The following is a 20,388-nucleotide window of genomic DNA, read 5'->3' on the forward strand; positions in this document are numbered from 1 at the left end:
CTTTTCCTAAATCTATGATTGCTTGATATTCATTCAAAAAGTCAATTCCTAATATACAATGCATAACTAATTTGTCTGCTACCAGAAAACTGTAATTGAGTGGTATATTTGAAAATGTGAAGTTAATTAGCACTTGAAATTTCACATTCTTTGATTTGTAACCGGTGGCACTTGTAATGTGACAATTCTGTACTGGCAATGTTTGTATGTTCATTATTTGTTTGAGTTCATTATATAAGGACATTGAAATGACACTTGCTGCTGCTCCTGTATCTAACATTACTTCCACTTCGTAACTACCAATCATAACTCGTGTTATAGCCTGAATAATCTTCTTTGTTTTACTGGTACTATTAAAATCTACATCCTGATATAATTCTTTTTCTATTTTCTTAGTGTCATCATATCGGAGAAAACAAATCGTCGGTTCCGTTGCGCTCTACTCCCTATCGACCGTAACTCGAGCGCTTAGCTCGGTCGTCGTTAGTTTTCCGGCAAATTCGGTTGTTGCTGCGGGTTGGGTTCATTGCCCAACTCAATAATATTTACATTTCTGTCGCGCGTCACCCAAGTATCAGCTGTTTGGTTGTTGACATTACCTCGCGTCGCATTGGGAGTTCCGTTAGGTAGGAATTGAGGGTTGCTGTATTGCATGTGTCGTGGCGGTGGTCCATTGTGATTTCCCCATACATTATTTCGCCCATGACTGTAACTGGTATTGTCATTACTGTTATTCCTGCAATACATGTTTGGATGTTGTTGGATGTTGTTTCTCTGAAAATATCCTGGATAGTACCTGTTATCCTCTCGTCTTTGATCTCTATGATTTTTTGTCACGGTCGCCAATTGTAGTGTACCCTTCTCCTTGGGGTTCTGCCGTGAAAAATATAAAATAGAAAATCTGATTGGGTTTGGAATTTTGGTGGTTTCAGTTACGGATAAGGCGGACTTCGAATTATTGATTGAGATCGTGCTGTAATTTGACCGTGCATGGCAGACCGGGTCGGCAACACTACAAAAAGCGACTGTACGGAAATAGCATCAGAAACTAATTGAAATTTACCTTATAATCTTGTTAGATACGCAGTATTAATTACAATGTAGTCTTGATGGCTGTCGTCCTAATTTCTCTTGTAGGACGACCCGTCTTTCACTTTTATCTGTTGAAAACTTCTTCAAGTTGTCACTATCATGATCAATTTACAAATTTGATGATAACCACCTCGAATCACTATTGAAACAACCTCGCTGTGTAATGTAATTTTAATTTCCACCCAAAAGCACATTCAACACACCGCCAAAAAATACACGTCTTTCATATGAAGACAAGAGAGAGAGAGTGTAATCAATTAGTTGTTAAAAACAAAAAACCTACGCAAAAGTAAAAAAAAAAGAACGAAATTATTTATAAAAATCGGTCGCTGGCGCAGCGCTCTTCTGCGTGCGCAATCGTAAATTATATCTTTGTATTGGCGGAGGCGCGGTAGTCAAAGTACCATTACATAGTCTTGAGTAAAACTGCTTTACAGTGTTACAACATTAAATTTCTTACACTGAAATTATTTCCCATAAATACTGAGACCTTGGTATTTTTAATGAAAGGTAAACATTATTATTAACTGATACAATGATTATTTATTGCATATTTGTTGTCCAAGATAAATACTTTCGAAAAATTGTAAACTTTTTTCTAACCCAAGAAATGTTGCACCATTGACAGGAAATGCCCTTATAATTGTCATACAGGAACCTCTAAAAAATACTTTCAATCCATCACTTTGGTAACTTTTGATGAAACAATCCATTAAACTTTTGTATTTTGGATTATCAGGGTTGTCTGCCTGGATCCTTGACTTCATCACATCAAGTGGTATAATACTAATCCAAGACAGCATACCTAAAAGTAATCACAAAAATTTCATTTTCAGATTCCTGAGAGATTAAAAAAGATACCATGCAATCAAAAATAATTTAAATATTGTTATTATGTTTTAGGAAACGTGAAACAATTACCAATATATAAATGCAGAAGACTAAATTAGAAGGCTTCATATTATACAGTGAAAGAAAATAAGTTATTCTCACAAGGTATGGGAGCTCTGAGGCATAAATAATAAATATACTGTACTCAAAAATCAAACATGTACAACAGCAGGAGGCACAAATGATTGTGATTGAGCTTAGGCTTGTTCTGTGCACCTATGCCATGCAGTCTCCGACAGCCAATGAGCATTCAGTAGTGTTCTCAGTGTTCTGCTGTGAATGTCATAACTAGTGTGAGCATTAAACATGATGGGAGTGATTTATTTGGCAATTTTTTATTGCAGCTGTTGTGAGATGTGTGATGTAACATAAATTAGTGGCCGTTGCACCATGATTCTTACCACAGCAGAGTGTGTAAGTGAAAATATAATGGTACAACAGCTATTAAATTATTTAAATATGATGTTCTGATAATTTTTATTCATAAATTTTTGTTTGAGTTTGTTTCATGTCATGAGGAAGAGTTCCACAATGCACTGATGGCAGTACCTTCATCGCTGCCACCAGAGAAAATAAGCCAACCACTGCTACACACTAACCAGCAGCCAGTATGAAGAAGATTCTGCCAGCTGCTACTGCTGATCTCTGCCCTCATATGAATTCCTCACAAAAAATATTGTAACTGAAAAATAAATTAATAGCTTACTGTTAACTGATTGACATGTGGTGAGATTATTTAACTGTCAGTAGCAGTTGTGAATTTGGGTGTAGTTACTACTTTGTAATAAAGTCCACAAGAAGTTAAAATTAGTCGTCTGACTTAACATTAAAGCAGCATACAGTGGTACATTATACACAAATATCAAACAGACAGTTATCTCAACTGTGTTGCTTGAAAGAACTGTGGAGAACTGAAAATAATTTGAGACTGATGATTTACATGAATAGGACATCTCAACCAGAGATTAGTCAACTGCGCTGCCCATTCCAGAGACAGGCTTTATCACTGACATTTTAAGTGAAGTTAACATGATTGTGGACATAGAAAAATGGGAAGATTATTTAGATACTTGCTCTAAGTGTGAGTCATTAAGTTTGAAGGAGAAATAAATACATAAAGTTGCATTGGACAAATAAGTCATCTTGGAAACACACATAAATCAGCAGTAGCAGATCATGCTCTGGGGAAATCACCAAATTCCTTTCTCTGATCAGGTACTAAAATTTTGTAAAGGTCTAATTATTACTCACTCTGATGTAGAAATTCAGAATGATAAAAAAACTTACTTCATGGTTACAAGTAAACAATTTTGCAATTTTGGGTAGCTGAACTAGTTTATGTTGGAGAATGCACTACCTACATCTCCATTACCTCTGAAATTGTCCCCACAGTATGAGATAAAATGTTAGGCATCAAAATATGCTTTAAGCTACAGCCTTTACGGAACATGCGCCATCAAATCTCAGCTGCCTATATGTGACTTAAGGCAGCTTGTGTTAGTAAAGCCTCTGTTGATGACAACCTTTTTCTTACTGTTTTGGCCAAAATTTGGTGGTTTCTGGGCAATGTACTATGTTTTTAACTTTCATGTATGTATTCTCTTTTTTAATTTTATCTTTGGAATTTTCTTTTCATCCAGAAAAATCTGAACTCATGTCACCAAACAGCTAAACTACCTATGCATTTCACTCATAGTAACAGAGCTGCACAAGGGTGCCCATCTTCAGCTGTGTTTGGCAACATTTTTGACTTGTTGCACATGTATTGCATACTGTGGTTGTGTGTCCATAGTGATGACACCTGAAATAACAGATATGGCTCATGGACATATATTCTCTTTTACAGGCAGCTGTTATATGCTCAGGCAAATTTGCTTTCTGTACCTATTCAGCTTGATGTGATGCAACTGTTTCCATTATGATGAGGGTCAGTGTGCTGACCAGTCTGGATATAACATTTATACAGTTTTCCCCACCCGACTGGGTGAAACTGGGCTGGTTCACAGGCCTTACACAATTTTCAAATGTTAAGAAAACTTTTGCTCACTTTCATCAGCACTATACACAGGCAGTTGGTGTACACATATTCCAATCTGGTGGGGGGACAGGGGAAGGGATGGGATGGAAGGGGAGGGGAGGAGTGGGGAGGGGAGGGGACAACAGGGTGGCAAAAGGAATCCCATCTGGTCACCCCTTAAATTAACAATGCCAGAGCCATTCATGATGATGCCAACCCTGTGCTGATGTGGGACCAAGGCACAAGGGAAAGAAGAAGGTTGACCCTCAGAAAGGAATGTGTTATGAGATGACCGAGTTTGAAAGGAGGTCAAGTTACACTTTGACTAAGCACTCTTAAGGTATAACAGAGGCTACTCATTTTGCACAATAGGTTAACTCAGTGGATATTCCATTAAATATGCTATGTGTTGTTATGCTCTGACATTGTTTTCTGAATTGAAGTCCTAAAGTGGACTGTATGAAACCCTTTTTGTTCAATGGGTGGTACTCTTAGCAGATGGTACACTTCTCCTGGTGGGCCTGTTCTTATGTATTAAACTGCATGCCACTATGTTCATACAAGTGACTAGAATTATCGTATATTTTTATGAGTAGAAAAATCTAAGAGCAAAAATAGTTACAAAAGCTGCTGTAAAATAAAAATTAACTAAAAACTGATGTTTCCACAGTATGATGTGTAAAAGATAATTTACATTTTTGTAAATCTGTGATTTTGCATGAAATGAAATTGTTTTTCATGGAGTTCATTACATTCTCAAAACATAAGCTGAATATTTGCCTAGCAAAGAACAAATTACCACCTGTAAAAAATTAAATAAAATTTTGAGATTTTGCAAGAACATTTGGTATGTGTTATTATTTGAATGACTTAAATGATGGCAAATTGTGATACTTTCAGACATAATTTATTTTCAAAATTATGTACCTATTAAATTTTTCCTGTTTTAAAGTGAAGGTGATAAGATGACTATCTCTCTGTGATTTATGGTTTAAGAGTTGTAACTTGTAAAAACATTGTCATCATTTATAAACAAATACAAGAAACATGGATGTTGAAAATGCTCCAAAATATTGCAAACTTTAATAAAAACCATGTATTGCATATTTTAAGACTGAAATGTCATCAAGCACTGTACAAGTAAAAGTGGTATCAAATGATTTATTTTGTCTAACTGTCAAAGCTTCACCTTCCTGCTCTCCCCATAAAATTACCTCTCCGCAATTTTTCTATGCAGATTTACCACATTTTATAATTTTGTAAGTAGATTAATATAAATGACAGATTACTGAAAAATAATGCGTAAATGAACCATATCCATGGAAATATTGCACACAACAAATTAAATGTATCATTATAATAAATAAATAACAAAAGATAGACTTTCTGAAGAAAACTGGAAGGCAAACAAAATCAATACCTATTTTGTTTATGGCCAATTTTGCCCAATGATTTAGCACGATGTCTAATAAAGAACGGACTCATATTATTACTAGTGCAAAAATATTAATTATAAATAAAAGAAAAAGGCTATAATTAATAGTTGAGAAAAGGAATTATCTTTTTAATCTAATTTTAAGTTTCATGTTGTTGCTTTCAGCAAAGCAAATTACAGTTCATGTCACTGAAGTCAATATTGGCCACTGCACTGTATTCTGTTGACAAGATAGTTAAATCTGATAATTAACCCCATATAGTTTTTTTTTTCATGGCCTTTAATTTGTGTCTCATTAACCGTGGACTTTGCTGTCTATGGGATGGCTTACATGCATCAGCGATACAATAGCCATACCATAGGTGCAACCACAACTGAGAGGTATCTGTTGAGAGGCCAGACAGTGGTTCATGAAGAGGGGCAGCAGCCTTTTCAATAGCTGTAGGGGCAACGGTCTGGATAATGGACCAATATGGCCCTGTACCCCCCCCATGAACCATGGACCTTGCCGTTGGTGGGGAGGCTTGCGTGCCTCAGCGATACAGGTAGTCGTACCGTAGGTGCAACCACAACGGAGGGGTATCTGTTGAGAGGCCAGACAAGCGTGTGGTTCCTGAAGAGGGCAGCAGCCTTTTCAGTAGTTGCAAGGGCAACAGTCTGGATGATTGACTGATCTGGCCTTGTAACAATAACCAAAACGGCCTTGCTGTGCTGGTACTGCGAACGGCTGAAAGCAAGGGGAAACTACAGCCGTAATTTTTCCCGAGGGCATGCAGCTTTACTGTATGATTACATGATGATGGCGTCCTCTTGGGTAAAATATTCCGGAGGTAAAATAGTCCCCCATTCGGATCTCCGGGCGGGGACTACTCAAGAGGATGTCGTTATCAGGAGAAAGAAAACTGGCGTTCTACGGATCGGAGCGTGGAATGTCAGATCCCTTAATCGGGCAGGTAGGTTAGAAAATTTAAAAAGGGAAATGGATAGGTTGAAATTAGATATAGTGGGAATTAGTGAAGTTCGGTGGCAGGAGGAACAAGACTTCTGGTCAGGTGACTACAGGGTTATAAACACAAAATCAAATAGGGGTAATGCAGGAGTAGGTTTAATAATGAATAGGAAAATAGGAATGCGGGTAAGCTACTACAAACAGCATAGTGAGCGCATTATTGTGGCCAAGATAGATACGAAGCCCACACCTACTACAGTAGTACAAGTTTATATGCCAACTAGCTCTGCAGATGACGAAGAAATTGAAGAAATGTATGATGAAATAAAAGAAATTATTCAGATTGTGAAGGGAGACGAAAATTTAATAGTCATGGGTGACTGGAATTCGAGTGTAGGAAAAGTGAGAGAAGGAAACGTAGTAGGTGAATATGGATTGGGGGACAGAAATGAAAGAGGAAGCCGCCTGGTCGAATTTTGCACAGAGCACAACATAATCATAACTAACACTTGGTTTAAGAATCATGAAAGAAGGTTGTATACATGGAAGAACCCTGGAGATACTAAAAGGTATCAGATAGATTATATAATGGTAAGACAGAGATTTAGGAACCAGGTTTTAAATTGTAAGACATTTCCAGGGGCAGATGTGGACTCTGACCACAATCTATTGGTTATGACCTGTAGATTAAAACTGAAGAAACTGCAAAAAGGTGGGAATTTAAGGAGATGGGACCTGGATAAACTAAAAGAACCAGAGGTTGTACAGAGATTCAGGGAGAGCATAAGGGAGCAATTGACAGGAATGGGGGAAATAAATACAGTAGAAGAAGAATGGGTAGCTTTGAGGGATGAAGTAGTGAAGGCAGCAGAGGATCAAGTAGGTAAAAAGACGAGGGCTAGTAGAAATCCTTGGGTAACAGAAGAAATATTGAATTTAATTGATGAAAGGAGAAAATATAAAAATGCAGTAAGTGAAACAGGCAAAAAGGAATACAAACATCTCAAAAATGAGATCGACAGGAAGTGCAAAATGGCTAAGCAGGGATGGCTAGAGGACAAATGTAAGGATGTAGAGGCCTATCTCACTAGGGGTAAGATAGATACCGCCTACAGGAAAATTAGAGACCTTTGGAGATAAGAGAACGACTTGTATGAATATCAAGAGCTCAGATGGAAACCCAGTTCTAAGCAAAGAAGGGAAAGCAGAAAGGTGGAAGGAGTATATAGAGGGTCTATACAAGGGCGATGTACTTGAGGACAATATTATGGAAATGGAAGAGGATGTAGATGAAGATGAAATGGGAGATATGATACTGCGTGAAGAGTTTGACAGAGCACTGAAAGACCTGAGTCGAAACAAGGCCCCCGGAGTAGACAATATTCCATTGGAACTACTGACGGCCGTGGGAGAGCCAGTCCTGACAAAACTCTACCATCTGGTGAGCAAGATGCATGAAACAGGCGAAATACCCTCAGACTTAAAGAAGAATATAATAATTCCAATCCCAAAGAAAGCAGGTGTTGACAGATGTGAAAATTACCGAACTATCAGTTTAATAAGTCACAGCTGCAAAATACTAACACGAATTCTTTACAGACGAATGGAAAAACTAGTAGAAGCCAACCTCGGGGAAGATCAGTTTGGATTCCGTAGAAACACTGGAACACGTGAGGCAATACTGACCTTACGACTTATCTTAGAAGAAAGATTAAGGAAAGGCAAACCTACGTTTCTAGCATTTGTAGACTTAGAGAAAGCTTTTGACAATGTTGACTGGAATACTCTCTTTCAAATTCTAAAGGTGGCAGGGGTAAAATACAGGGAGCGAAAGGCTATTTACAATTTGTACAGAAACCAGATGGCAGTTATAAGAGTCGAAGGACATGAAAGGGAAGCAGTGGTTGGGAAGGGAGTAAGACAGGGTTGAGCAAGCAGTAAAGGAAACAAAAGAAAAATTCGGAGTAGGTATTAAAATCCATGGAGAAGAAATAAAAACTTTGAGGTTCGCTGATGACATTGTAATTCTGTCAGAGACAGCAAAGGACTTGGAAGAGCAGTTGAATGGAATGGACAGTGTCTTGAAAGGAGGATATAAGATGAACATCAACAAAAGCAAAACAAGGATAATGGAATGTAGTCTAATTAAGTCGGGTGATGCTGAGGGAATTAGATTAGGAAATGAGGCACTTAAAGTAGTAAAGGAGTTTTGCTATTTGGGGAGCAAAATAACTGATGATGGTCGAAGTAGAGAGGATATAAAATGTAGGCTGGCAATGGCAAGGAAAGCGTTTCTGAAGAAGAAAAATTTGTTAACATCCTGTATTGATTTAAGTGTCAGGAAGTCATTTCTGAAAGTATTCGTATGGAGTGTAGCCATGTATGGAAGTGAAACATGGACGATAAATAGTTTGGACAAGAAGAGAATAGAAGCTTTCGAAATGTGGTGCTACAGAAGAATGCTGAAGATTAGATGGGTAGATCACATAACTAATGAGGAAGTATTGAATAGGATTGGGGAGAAGAGAAGTTTGTGGCACAACTTGACCAGAAGAAGGGATCGGTTGGTAGGACATGTTCTGAGGCATCAAGGGATCACCAATTTAGTATTGGAGGGCAGCGTGGAGGGTAAAAATCGTAGAGGGAGACCAAGAGATGAATACACTAAGCAGATTCAGAAGGATGTAGGTTGCAGTAGGTACTGGGAGATGAAAAAGCTTGCACAGGATAGAGTAGCATGGAGAGCTGCATCAAACCAGTCTCAGGACTGAAGACCACAACAACAACAACATGGCCCTGTAAGATAAACCAAAACAATCTTGCTGTGCTGGTACCACAAACAGCTGAAAGCAAGGGTAAACCACAGCCGTAACTTTTCCTGAGGGCATGCAGCTCTACTGTATGGATTAACAATTTGGCATTCTCTTGGGTAAAATATTCCAGAGGTAAAATAGTCTCCCATTCAGATCTCTGGATATGGGTTACTCAGGAAGAAGTCATCAGGAGAAACAAAACAGATGTTCTATGGATCAGAGTATGGAACATTAGATATTAGAAAATTTAAAAAAGGAAATGGATAGCTTGAAGTTGGATTTGGTGGGAATTAATGAAGTTTGGTGGCAAGGATGAACAGGACTTCTGGTCAGGTGAATAAAGATTTATAAACATAAATTCAATTAGAAGGACTGCAAGAGTAGGTTTAATAATGAATAAGAAAATAATAATGTATGTATGCTACTGTGAAGAAGTATAAAGAACAGAATATTATAGACAAGAAGCCCACACCTAGCACAGTAGTGCATTTTTATGTGTGAGGTAAGTCCACAGATTATGAAGAGAATGAAGAAATGTATGATGAGATAAATTATTCAGATAGTTATCGGAGATGAAAATTTAATTGCAAAGGGGGACTGGGATCCAATAATAGGATAAAGAAGAGAAGAAAAATTGTAGATGAATATGGACTGGGAGAAAGGAAAGAAAGAGGAAGCTGTCTGGTACAATTTTGTACAGAGCAGAGTTTCATCACCATGAACACTTGGTTTAGGCATCATAAAAGAAGGCTGTACACATGGAAGAGATATGGAGACACCAGAAGGCTTCAGATTTATTACATAATAGTAAGACAGAAATTTCAGAACCAGACTTTTAACTGTAAATTGTCCTCAGGGGCAGATGTGGACTCGGACCACAATATATTATGAACTGTAGACCAAAAAAAATGCAAAAAGATAGGAAATTACGGAGATGGGACCTGAATAAGTTGAAAGAACCAGAGGTTTCTGATAGTTTCAGAGGGAGCATTAGGCAATGGTTGACTAGAACGGGGGAAAGGAATACAGTAGAAGGCAAATGGGTAGCTTTAAGAGATAAAATAGTGAAGGCCTAGTAGAAATCCTTGAATAATTTTGGAAATATTGAATTTAACTGATTAAAGGAGATACTGAATATAACTGATGAAAGTAGAAAATATAAAAACGCAGCAAATGAATCCATTGAAAGGGAATACAAATGCCTAAAAAAAGAGATTTACATGAAGTTCAAAATGGCTAAGCAAGAATTGCTAAAGACAAATGTGAGAATTTAAAAGCATATTTCACTAGAGGAAAGATACATGCTGCCTACAGGAAAATTATAGAGATCTTTGGAGAAAAGAGAAGCAGCTGTATGAATACCAAGAGTTTAGATGGAAAACCACTCCTAAGCAAAGAAGAGAGAGCTAAATATGGAAGAAGTATATAGCAGGTCTATACAAGAGAGATGAACTTGAAGGCATTATTATGAAAGAGGATGTAGATGAAGATGAATGGGATGTATGATACTATGAGAAGGATTTGACAGAGCACTGAAAGACCTAAGCCAAAACAATGCTACAAGTGTAGATGACATTATGTCAGAACTACTGATAGCCTTGAGGAGCCAGCCATTACAAAACTCTTCCACCTGCCATACAAGATGTATGAGATGTAAGAATGTAATAGTTCCAATTCCGAAGAAAGATGATGCTGACAGGTGTGAGAATTACTGAACTAGCAGTTTAACAAGTCACAGTTGTGAAATACTAACGCAGATTCTTTATGGAAAAACTAGTAGAAATTGACCACAGGAAGATCAGTCCGGATTTCTGAGAAATGTAGGAATACCCATGAGGCAATACTTGCTTTAACACTTATCTTAGAAGATAGGTTAAAGAAAGACAAACCAACATTCATAGCAATTGTAGACTTAGAGAAAGCTTTTGATAATGTTGACTGGAATACTCTCTTTGAAATTCTGAAGGTAACGGGAGTAAAATACAAGGAGCAAAAGGCTATTTACAACTTGTGCAGAAACCAGATGGCAGTTGTAAGATTTGGGGGGCATGAAAGGGAGTGAGACTGGGTTGTAGCCTATCTCCGATGCTATTCAATCTCTACATTGAGCAAGCAATGACGGAAGCCACAGGAAAATTTGAAATAATTCAGGGAGAAGAAACAAAAACCTTGAGGTTTGCCGATGACATTGTAATTCTTTCTGAGACAGCAAGTGACTTGGAAGAGCAGTTGAATGGAAAGGTCAGGTTCTTGAAAGGAGGATATAAGATTAACATCAATGTAAGCAAAACAAGGATAATGAATGTGGTCAGTTTAAATCAGGTGGTGCTGAGGGTATCAGGTTAGAAAACAAGACATTTAAAGTAGTCAATGAGTTTTGCTATTTGGGCAGCAAAATAATGATGATGACCAAAGTAGAGTGGGTATAAAATGTAGACTGGCAATGGCAAGAAAAATGTTTCCGGAGGAGAGAAATTTGTTAACATCAAATATAGACTTAAGTTTTAGGAAGTATTTTCTGAAGGTACAAGTTGTAAATAGCCTGGAATGTAGCCATGTACAGAAGTGAAACGTGGATGATAAACAGTTTAGACAAGAAGAGAATAGAAGCATTTGAAATGTGGTGCTAGAGAAGAATGCTGAAGATTAGATGGACGTATCACATAAGTAATGAGGAGGTATTGAACAGAATTGGGGGAGAAAAGAAGTTTGTTGCACAACTTGACTAAAAGAAGGGGTCAGTTGACAAGACACATTCTGAGACATCAAGGGATTCCCAGTTTAATACTGGAAGGAAGTAGAGAGTGGGGGCAGGGGGTGTGGGGTAAAAATCATAGAGGAAAGCCAAGAGATGTATACAGTAACCAGATTCAGAAGGATGTAGGTTGCAGTAGTTATTCAGAGATGAAGAGGCTAGCACAGGATAGAGTACCATGCAGAGCTGCACCAAACCAATCTTCGGACTGAAGACTGCAACAATAACAGTTTGCTGAAACTACATTCAAAAGTTTTGTCAAATATTCTCAAAGCTACTTCTACATTTGAATAAGCATCTCTTAATCAGTATTTAAAAAAAAAATCTAAATGCATTCACAAGTTGCTGCAGTTACTGGTTTTGTCAAATATTCTCAAAGTGACTTCAACATTTGAATAAGCATCTCTTAATCAGTATTTTAAAAAAACCTTCAGAACATCTAAATGAAAATCTGTCAATGCTCTTTCACCTGTAACTTGAAAGTAGCTGTTACGTTAACTAGCTCTGCTATATTTGTCATCAAAGTTAGCTGCACATTTTTCAAGATATGGTATATAGCTTTCATTTAAGCCATTTCTGGACAGCCAGATGAAATGGTGTCATATATGTGAGACATGAAATGGTGTCATATGTGAGACATGTTATCTACTTCACTTGCTATTCTATCAGATACCCTGAACTGTTCTGGTTCATCTGCAAACAGCAAATTATATGCTTCAGAACATGCTTACTGACCTTTGAGATCCTACAACACTACAGTGAAATAGCAGTAAGAACTTCATTGCTGAACATGAGCTAGCTGTGTAGGTGCAGGTATGAGCAAAAAACTTATTGTTGCACCATAAACCATACTAGCAATAGATGTCACTGTCATCACCATATTGTATCATATCATATCATCAACATCATTGTCATCATTCTTATTTTTCCAGCCCCTGATTGGGTCTGTCGTTCACATGAGCCTCTCCATCTTTTCCTGTGGCCCCACAACATTTCTCTCTCCATTCTGTCCCAAGCTTTTCCTCTTTTCTTAAAAAATTCCTTCACTCCAACAATTCATGTGTCTCATGATCTTCCTGTAGGTCTCTTTGTGATACTGCTCAGATAAAATGACACTATTGAAACCACATTGTGACAACAGCATACACTTATAGTTATGGACTGAGGGAAAGGCTGCTTCTTGTTGGTAGAAGATTACAACACAAGTGATAAGAGAACACGAGTATCTCTATTGGCTAATTTGTAAACTGTCATTCCCTTTTGCTTTTTCTTCCTTGTCGGTACCTATGCCCTTGGTAGGACCCTATCTTACCATCCATGCAGTACAGCCCTGGCTGCTAGCAGTGCTCCTAAGCTGACAGGTTGAGAACCTTGGGTTGCCAAAACCAAACTCAGCCATTAAGAATGAGCTCCCTGGCATGACCCAGGAGGCAAGCAAGCTCAAATAGAAAGCCATTAACACAATGAAAATTACTACCCCAAAAATTATTTAGAGTTGGTGGAGAATATAAATTAGGAAATAGGTGGTAGATTAATGGTAGAAGTTCCACCCATAAAAAAAGGACAAGATTGTGACTGACAGAAAGTGGATATAAAATGTTATAAAACTTTCAGAAGCAGCATGGACAAGAACTCAATGCATAGAAAAATCTAGAGGCGGCCTTATTGAGCAATGGATGGAAAAGAGGACCCTGTGTATAAAACCTTGCTTATGGCCAAGCCTGTCAGTGGCATTCATTTAAAGTTCAGGTTCCACTTCCAATTTCAATGTGGCTTCACAACTCAGTGTAACTTATCCCTGGTTGTAATATTCCAATTAAAGTAACATTTCAAACTATCTCATTAAATAACAATACAAAATTATAAAAGTGTTACCTGCCATTCCACCTGCAAATATTATGCTTGATACAGATTTCTGTTGAATATTATTCGTGGCACTCAATGCTTCATATACAGCTGTGTATATACCAGATGAAAAAACATCTCTGTGGAAAAAGATACAAAATCCGTGTCACCTTCGTGTTTTCTTTGAATTTCAGTTCAATGAGTACATCTCATTTTAAATAGTGGCTAATATGTCTTCTGCAAAAACTCAAAGGGAATTATTGACAAGTTATTCATTTCCATATTTCTACTTTTAACACACTACAGATAATGCAGACTGACACTATCTTTGTTTCACAGTAAGGCACTGAAGCATTAATTGTGTACATGTTTGTTTCAGAAGTTATTTCATGCAATGTCACTAACATTGCTAGTGTGGTGAATTATAGTAAAGTTAGTCCCTGGTCACATTGTACAAACATAAGTTAATATCACCACCACATGAAAATGCAAGACAGTTATAAATGATTGCAGTGATTTCATAAATTCACCATAGCTACATTAATTGACCTATTGTCGCAAAACTCAACACTCATACAGAAAAAGTAAATAAGTTATGTATTGTTGCACCCATACTGCAGATTTCTGCCATGAGAGCACAGCAGGTAGCAGTTTGCCAAAATGGTGGCAGGTGCTGAGAAAGTGTTTGTTGTGCTTGAAATGTTTTCACTTCAATCTGCCATAACAGTGCAATGACATTTTAGAACGAAGTTCAACAAAGATACAACAACTACCATCTTCATCTGGTGATGATAGGTGCAGTTTAGAACTTGAAGATACCTCTCCAAGGGAGACTCAATGGGTCAGCCTGTAGTGAGCGAAGAAATGGATGACCACATGCAGGCAAGTTTCGTATGTAGCTCACAGAAGTGGCAGCTGCTCCGTAAGAGCACAAGAGCATGTGAACATCCTAACTTTCAACATTGTGCAGATTTATTGGTTATTTTTCTTTGAATGCTCTTAAATGTAACACAGATGCTGCAATCTGACAGATACAGCATGTAATCTAGTGCGCTACTGCTCCTATAGACTCCGTGAAACTTGGCGACATGGTCATGAGAACACCTTCAGTTATGCACGTTTTAAGATGTGCAACTTGCATAATGTAATTACCCTATAGGCCAAATACATATGGATTTGATAAACAATGTACATGGTTCATAATGTGCACAGGTAGCCCTTGCCACTCAACTAGAAGTTTACGTCAGTTCCATCAGATTATAGCACACTGCGGCAGACTTTTATCCCTGTTCGCTTGGCATAAATCCTGCTAGATGATAGTACACTCCTAAGATTTGCTAATTTACTAACTATATAGTAAAATTAGATCAGATGTCAGTATATGTTAAAGTTGTACTCACAGTAAATCAATTTGGTAGGTTTCTGAAGGAGCTATTGTATATTAACTTATGAATTCGATCATACAGTAATCCATTTGAGGCACTGAGAATCATAAGGGCCTCACGCACATCACTGTCTACTGTGAGATTGTAGCATTTATTCATGTTTCTGAAATCTATTGATCTTACGATGAGTCAGGTTTATCTGTGCTGTAGGCCCACATTCTATGCTTGAAACTTAATGAAAAGCTGTATCACTAGTTTCTCTGGTTTTCATTTAAATGTGGGATTGATGGCAGTGTGGTTTAGGCTCTTATGGATCTCAGCACCTCATTTGTATTCTAGTCAGGTTACCATGTTAGTAGACATTACTACTTGAGGTTAATCATTTCCACAAATGGCAGTTTGTGTTTGGAGCTGATTGTTTATTGTACAGGAATCAGCTTTCGTGTGCAATGTAAACATGAAGTATGTTGAATCAATTTTAAATTCTAACAGAAAAATAAAGCTGTGAGAACAGGTTGTGAGCTGTGCTCAGGTAGCTAAGTTGGTAGAGCACTTGCATGTGAAAGGCAAAGGTCCAGAGTCTGAGTTTCAGTCTGGCACATAGTTTTAATCTGTCAGGAAGTTTCATATCGGCGCACACACTGCTGCAGAGTGAAAATCTCATTCTGGGAATAGAAAAGTAAATTACCATGAAAAGTTTGCCACAAAGGAACTGGGGCCTCCGAGAACAGATTCAGAGAGTGGCAAAATCAAATAAGCATGACTACAAGCAAACATTTAACAAGGAAGTGTACAGTTAGCACAAGTTGTTATGTGGGTGCAGAGTAAGAATATCCGATTTTCAGCCCAGAAGTAAATTTGTGAACTAATACATCTGTTAGGGGATCTTGTACACTTGTCTGAAAAAATGGAAAAGTGTGGAAACTCCAACTCACACAAAGTGCGAAATGGAGAGTTGCAAAAGTTTACACATTAATTTGTTGCTGCCCTAAATTGTACATAATTATGTACAAAACAACAAAGTTCAACAAAAACAATTCTTTCTTTTGTCAGATAAGTTATGCATCTTATTCTTTATATGATAATAATAATAATAATAATAATAATAATTACTGTAACAACAGTTATTACTGTTGTTGTTATGGTCAGTGGCTGTAGTTGTATAAACTTGTTGATAAGCATAAATGTTGTACAACAGATGCTATTAATTTCACACTCTCACATTTATGTGAATCTAAACATTTGTGAACACCCAGAATGTTTACTCACGAGCCGCCCTTGCTCTCACATGACGATGAACAGAACAACCAGGGAGCTGAACATACCACAATTGACCATTCGGAAGATCTTAAGGAAATGACTGAAGCTGAAGCCTTACCTTATAAATAACTTTAATCAAAATCAAACAATGGAAAATACAGGATGGAATGTAACAATACTATGAGATGGAAAGTTGTTACTCACCATATAGCAGAGATGCTGAGTCGCAGATAGGTGCAACAAAAAGACTCTCACAATTATAGCTTTTAGCCATTAAGGCCTTTATCAACAATAGACAGACACATATGATTCTAAAATCAAATTGCAATTTTACTTTGAGCTTAATTTGTGTATACGAAATTTATGCGGCTATTGAGAAGAATAATTTACGTATGAAATTTTATTTCACTGGACTGATGTAAACTAAGATAATTAAAAGTATTTTAAAAGAAAATACAAATTGGAAGTGATGAAACCACCTTCACAGAAGAGTCTATCAGAAAATTATGTCATGGAAGATTGATAATACATTTCTGCATAGCTAACAAATGTGCACAATGTAACTTTTTGTTAGTTTCCATCCACATACAAAGAAGCATTAAGATTTAATAGATATTATTATTGGTTCACAGCAAGCTACTCTGTAAATCTACTCTAAGCTTCCATCTATTTTAATCATAAGATTTTAGTTGCAGAATATTAACATTGACTTTTACCCACCTACCGGTAGATTGTACAGCGGTATCCTTTATAAAATATTTTGAATCCATAATCTTTATAAAGTCCTCGTACAGATCCGATAACACCACTGTACTTAGATTCATATTGCATTTTCCAAATTGATGGAAGTCCTAAGGAAAGATATAATACTGGTCAGAATGTTTAATTTTAAGAAATTTAAAGATAATCTGCATACAATTAATGCTAAGTCATCGTATCATGTTTAAGAGAAATGCTAACTGCAGAATATTATTTCATGTTTGTGTTTAATGAGAAGTAGGACTGTTGATATTTTAAAAAATATTGGGAATCTGATATGCCAATACTTAAAAAATATCATTATCGGCTCTCAAAAAAAGTATTGATATAGCGATGGAAAAATATTGACATACCAACCTATAAAAATATCAGCTGCAATTTATAAATATACTGCCCATTTTAGAGCTGTATATTTAAGTATTGATTTAACAATACCAGAGAAGGAAAGTTGCTACTCACCATATAGCAGAGATGCTGAGTCGCGATAGGCACAATAAAAAGATTCACACAAATATAGCTTTTAGCCATTAAGGCCTTTGTCAGCAGTACACACACACACACAATGCAGTCTCAGAGAGCTGAAACCACACTGAGAGCAGCAGCACCAGTGCATGATGGGAGTGGCGACTGGATGGGGGTAAGGAGGAGGCTGGGGCAGGGAGGGGGAGGGATAGTATGGTGGGAGTGGCAGACAGTGAACTGTTGCAGTTTAGACGGAGGGCAGGAGTGAAGGTATGGAGGGGGGAGGAGGTAAGTAGTGGAACGGAGAAAAATAAAAAGAAATTAAAAGACTGGGTGTGGTGGTGAAATGACGGCTGTGTAGTGCTGGAATGGGAACAGCGAGGAGGCAGGATGGGTGAGGGCAGTGACTAATGAAGGTTGAGGCCAGGAGGGTTATGGGAACGTAGGATATATTGCAGGGAAAGCTCCCACCTGCACAATTCAGAAAAGCTGGTGTTGGTGGGAAGGATCCAAATGGCACAGGCTGTGAAGCAGTCATTGAGATGAGGGATATCATATTTGGCAGCATGTTCAGCAACAGGGTGGTCCACTTGTTTTTTGATCACAGTTTGTCGGTGGCAGTTCATGTGGACAGACAGCTTGTTGGTTGTCATGCCTACATAGAATGCACCACAGTGGTTGCAGCTTAGCTTGTAAATCACATGACTGGTTTCACAGGTAGCCCTGCCTTTGATGGGATAAGAGATGTTAGTGAGCAGACTGGAGTAGGTGGTAGGAGGATGTATGGGACAGGTCTTGCATCTAGGTCTATTACAGAGGTATGAGCCATGAGGTAAGGGACTGGGAGCAGGGGTTGCGTAAGAATGGACGAGTATATTGTGTAGGTTTGGTGGACGGCGGAATACCACGGTGGGAGGGGCGGGAAGGATAGTGGGCAGGACATTTATCATTTCAGGGTACGCCAAGAGGTAATCATATTGATTTATTATTAGATACTTTGTACATTAACATGCTAGCACCTGCCTATCCCCCTTAGAGCAAGAACTGAAAGGAAAACAATGCACATTCACATTTGGCAATAGTCACTTTGCTTACAATCATAACTGCATGTTAAATGCCACAATAAAAGGTGTCTGATAGGTTTGTCAAATATCGGATTTGTTCTTTTCATTTCTGCCAATGCCAATGACCTAGCAGTTGTAATGTCAATACTGTATCGTGAAACTAAATGTTGCAGTTTTTTCTGGTTGCATCAAGTGCCAATTACATCAGCATTTCCCCTCACACATTTCCACCCACTGCAAAGACAAAGCTTGTCATTTAGATTTTTCCTCATCATTTTCAACAATTGTTTTTGAAGAATGCGAAAGTGAAGAAACAGCATATCAGTTGTGTTAAAAATCAATGAAGATAAATGCGAATTTTTTAGAACTATTGGAAGCTACCATTGTCTTGTGCATAATGTAATTTGTAGTAAATTGGCATTTGTAATTCAGATACTGTAACAGATACTCTAACAAATATATTGCGTTGCATCTAGTTTTCCCTTGAAGAGGAGTAGCCCAATACATCACCTGTATTCATCACAAATTAACTCTGTTTTTGAGTTTGCTAACAACTGTAATTAACCTCAAAACAGCCGAATACATCATCTGCATTCATCATAAATTAACTGCGTTTTCGAATTTGCTAACAACTGTAATTAACCTCAAAATGTTTTAGGAAACTAGTAATTTTTCTGTAACCTTAATAGTATTCTCATCTTGTGTATTTGTTTTAATTCTCATAGGGCATTAGCAATTTTATAGTTCAACAAATTAAGAGATAATCAGTGGGATTACTTTGTTCGCTGCCTTGTAATGCATCGCAACAGCCAAAATGCAACCCCAGTGTGAAAACTGTTGTCGAACACAGAATAAGTTAGTTGACAATCATAAGCAGCTGGAAATTGCCTTGACTACTATCAGATGATTGGCAGTCACTGCAAATCGGTGTGTTGGAAGACCTCCCGAGAGCAGTATATCTGTGATACTGGTACCAGAGCTACTTCAAATAGTATCCTGTCTCTTCTGCAGAGAGTACAGCATCTGCCATTACTCATCCACTTGACTGTACAGAATGGTTGCGGACCATGGAGGACTCAGGGTGTTATATGTTAGATCAGTTGCCCTAACCGTAAAGTTTGAGGTGTTGTTTTTCATTGAGTTAGCCTCACTTCACCTGTTTTGTGGAAACTATTTATGTCTGGTGTCAAGAGGAGGCAAGTACAGTTCAGACGTATGGCGAATGATGGTACCCCTCAGGGAAATGGCAGCAAGGAACAGGAAGGGACAGAAGGTGCACTCAGTGTGTAAGCCTGGGGACCTCATTCAACATATTGAAGAGGCTATTCTGGCAGCCAGAGAGTGATACAGTGTAACCAACTGCAAATTGTAGGGCACTTTGGAGCGACTGTGCTCTGGGTCACACGTGGATCATTGCATTGAATGGCAGAGAAGACTGAGAAGACAAGCCTTTCACATGGAGTTTCAATGAAGATCATGATTTGCAGCACTATCTCAGAACTGATCATGATCTTCTGGTTCTGAGTTGAGTGGAAGGACTGAACCAGAGACTTCAAAGGTTCTGTGATGAGCTAGGCTGCAACTTCCTGGACATGGGCCATAGGGTTGAGAATTTTAGGGCCCCCCTAAATGGATCAGGTGTGCAATAGACAACAGGGGCT

General features: G+C 37.9%; 1 protein-coding gene across 1 annotated transcript in view; it reads right to left on the minus strand.

Moving 5' to 3' along the window:
• Positions 1–1,631: 1,631 nt before the first annotated feature.
• LOC124721853 (solute carrier family 25 member 45-like) overlaps positions 1,632–20,388 on the minus strand; it is a 105,758-nt gene continuing 87,001 nt past the window's right edge. The window contains exons 4-6 of the mRNA XM_047247026.1: positions 17,167–17,293; positions 13,828–13,937; positions 1,632–1,897 (exon numbers count right to left, since the gene is read on the minus strand). Coding sequence (XP_047102982.1) covers positions 1,632–1,897; positions 13,828–13,937; positions 17,167–17,293 — 503 coding nt within the window. The remainder of the gene's footprint in view (positions 1,898–13,827; positions 13,938–17,166; positions 17,294–20,388) is intronic.

The sequence above is a fragment of the Schistocerca piceifrons genome, chromosome 1 (assembly GCF_021461385.2).
Source record: "Schistocerca piceifrons isolate TAMUIC-IGC-003096 chromosome 1, iqSchPice1.1, whole genome shotgun sequence".
Classification (NCBI taxonomy): domain Eukaryota; kingdom Metazoa; phylum Arthropoda; class Insecta; order Orthoptera; family Acrididae; genus Schistocerca; species Schistocerca piceifrons.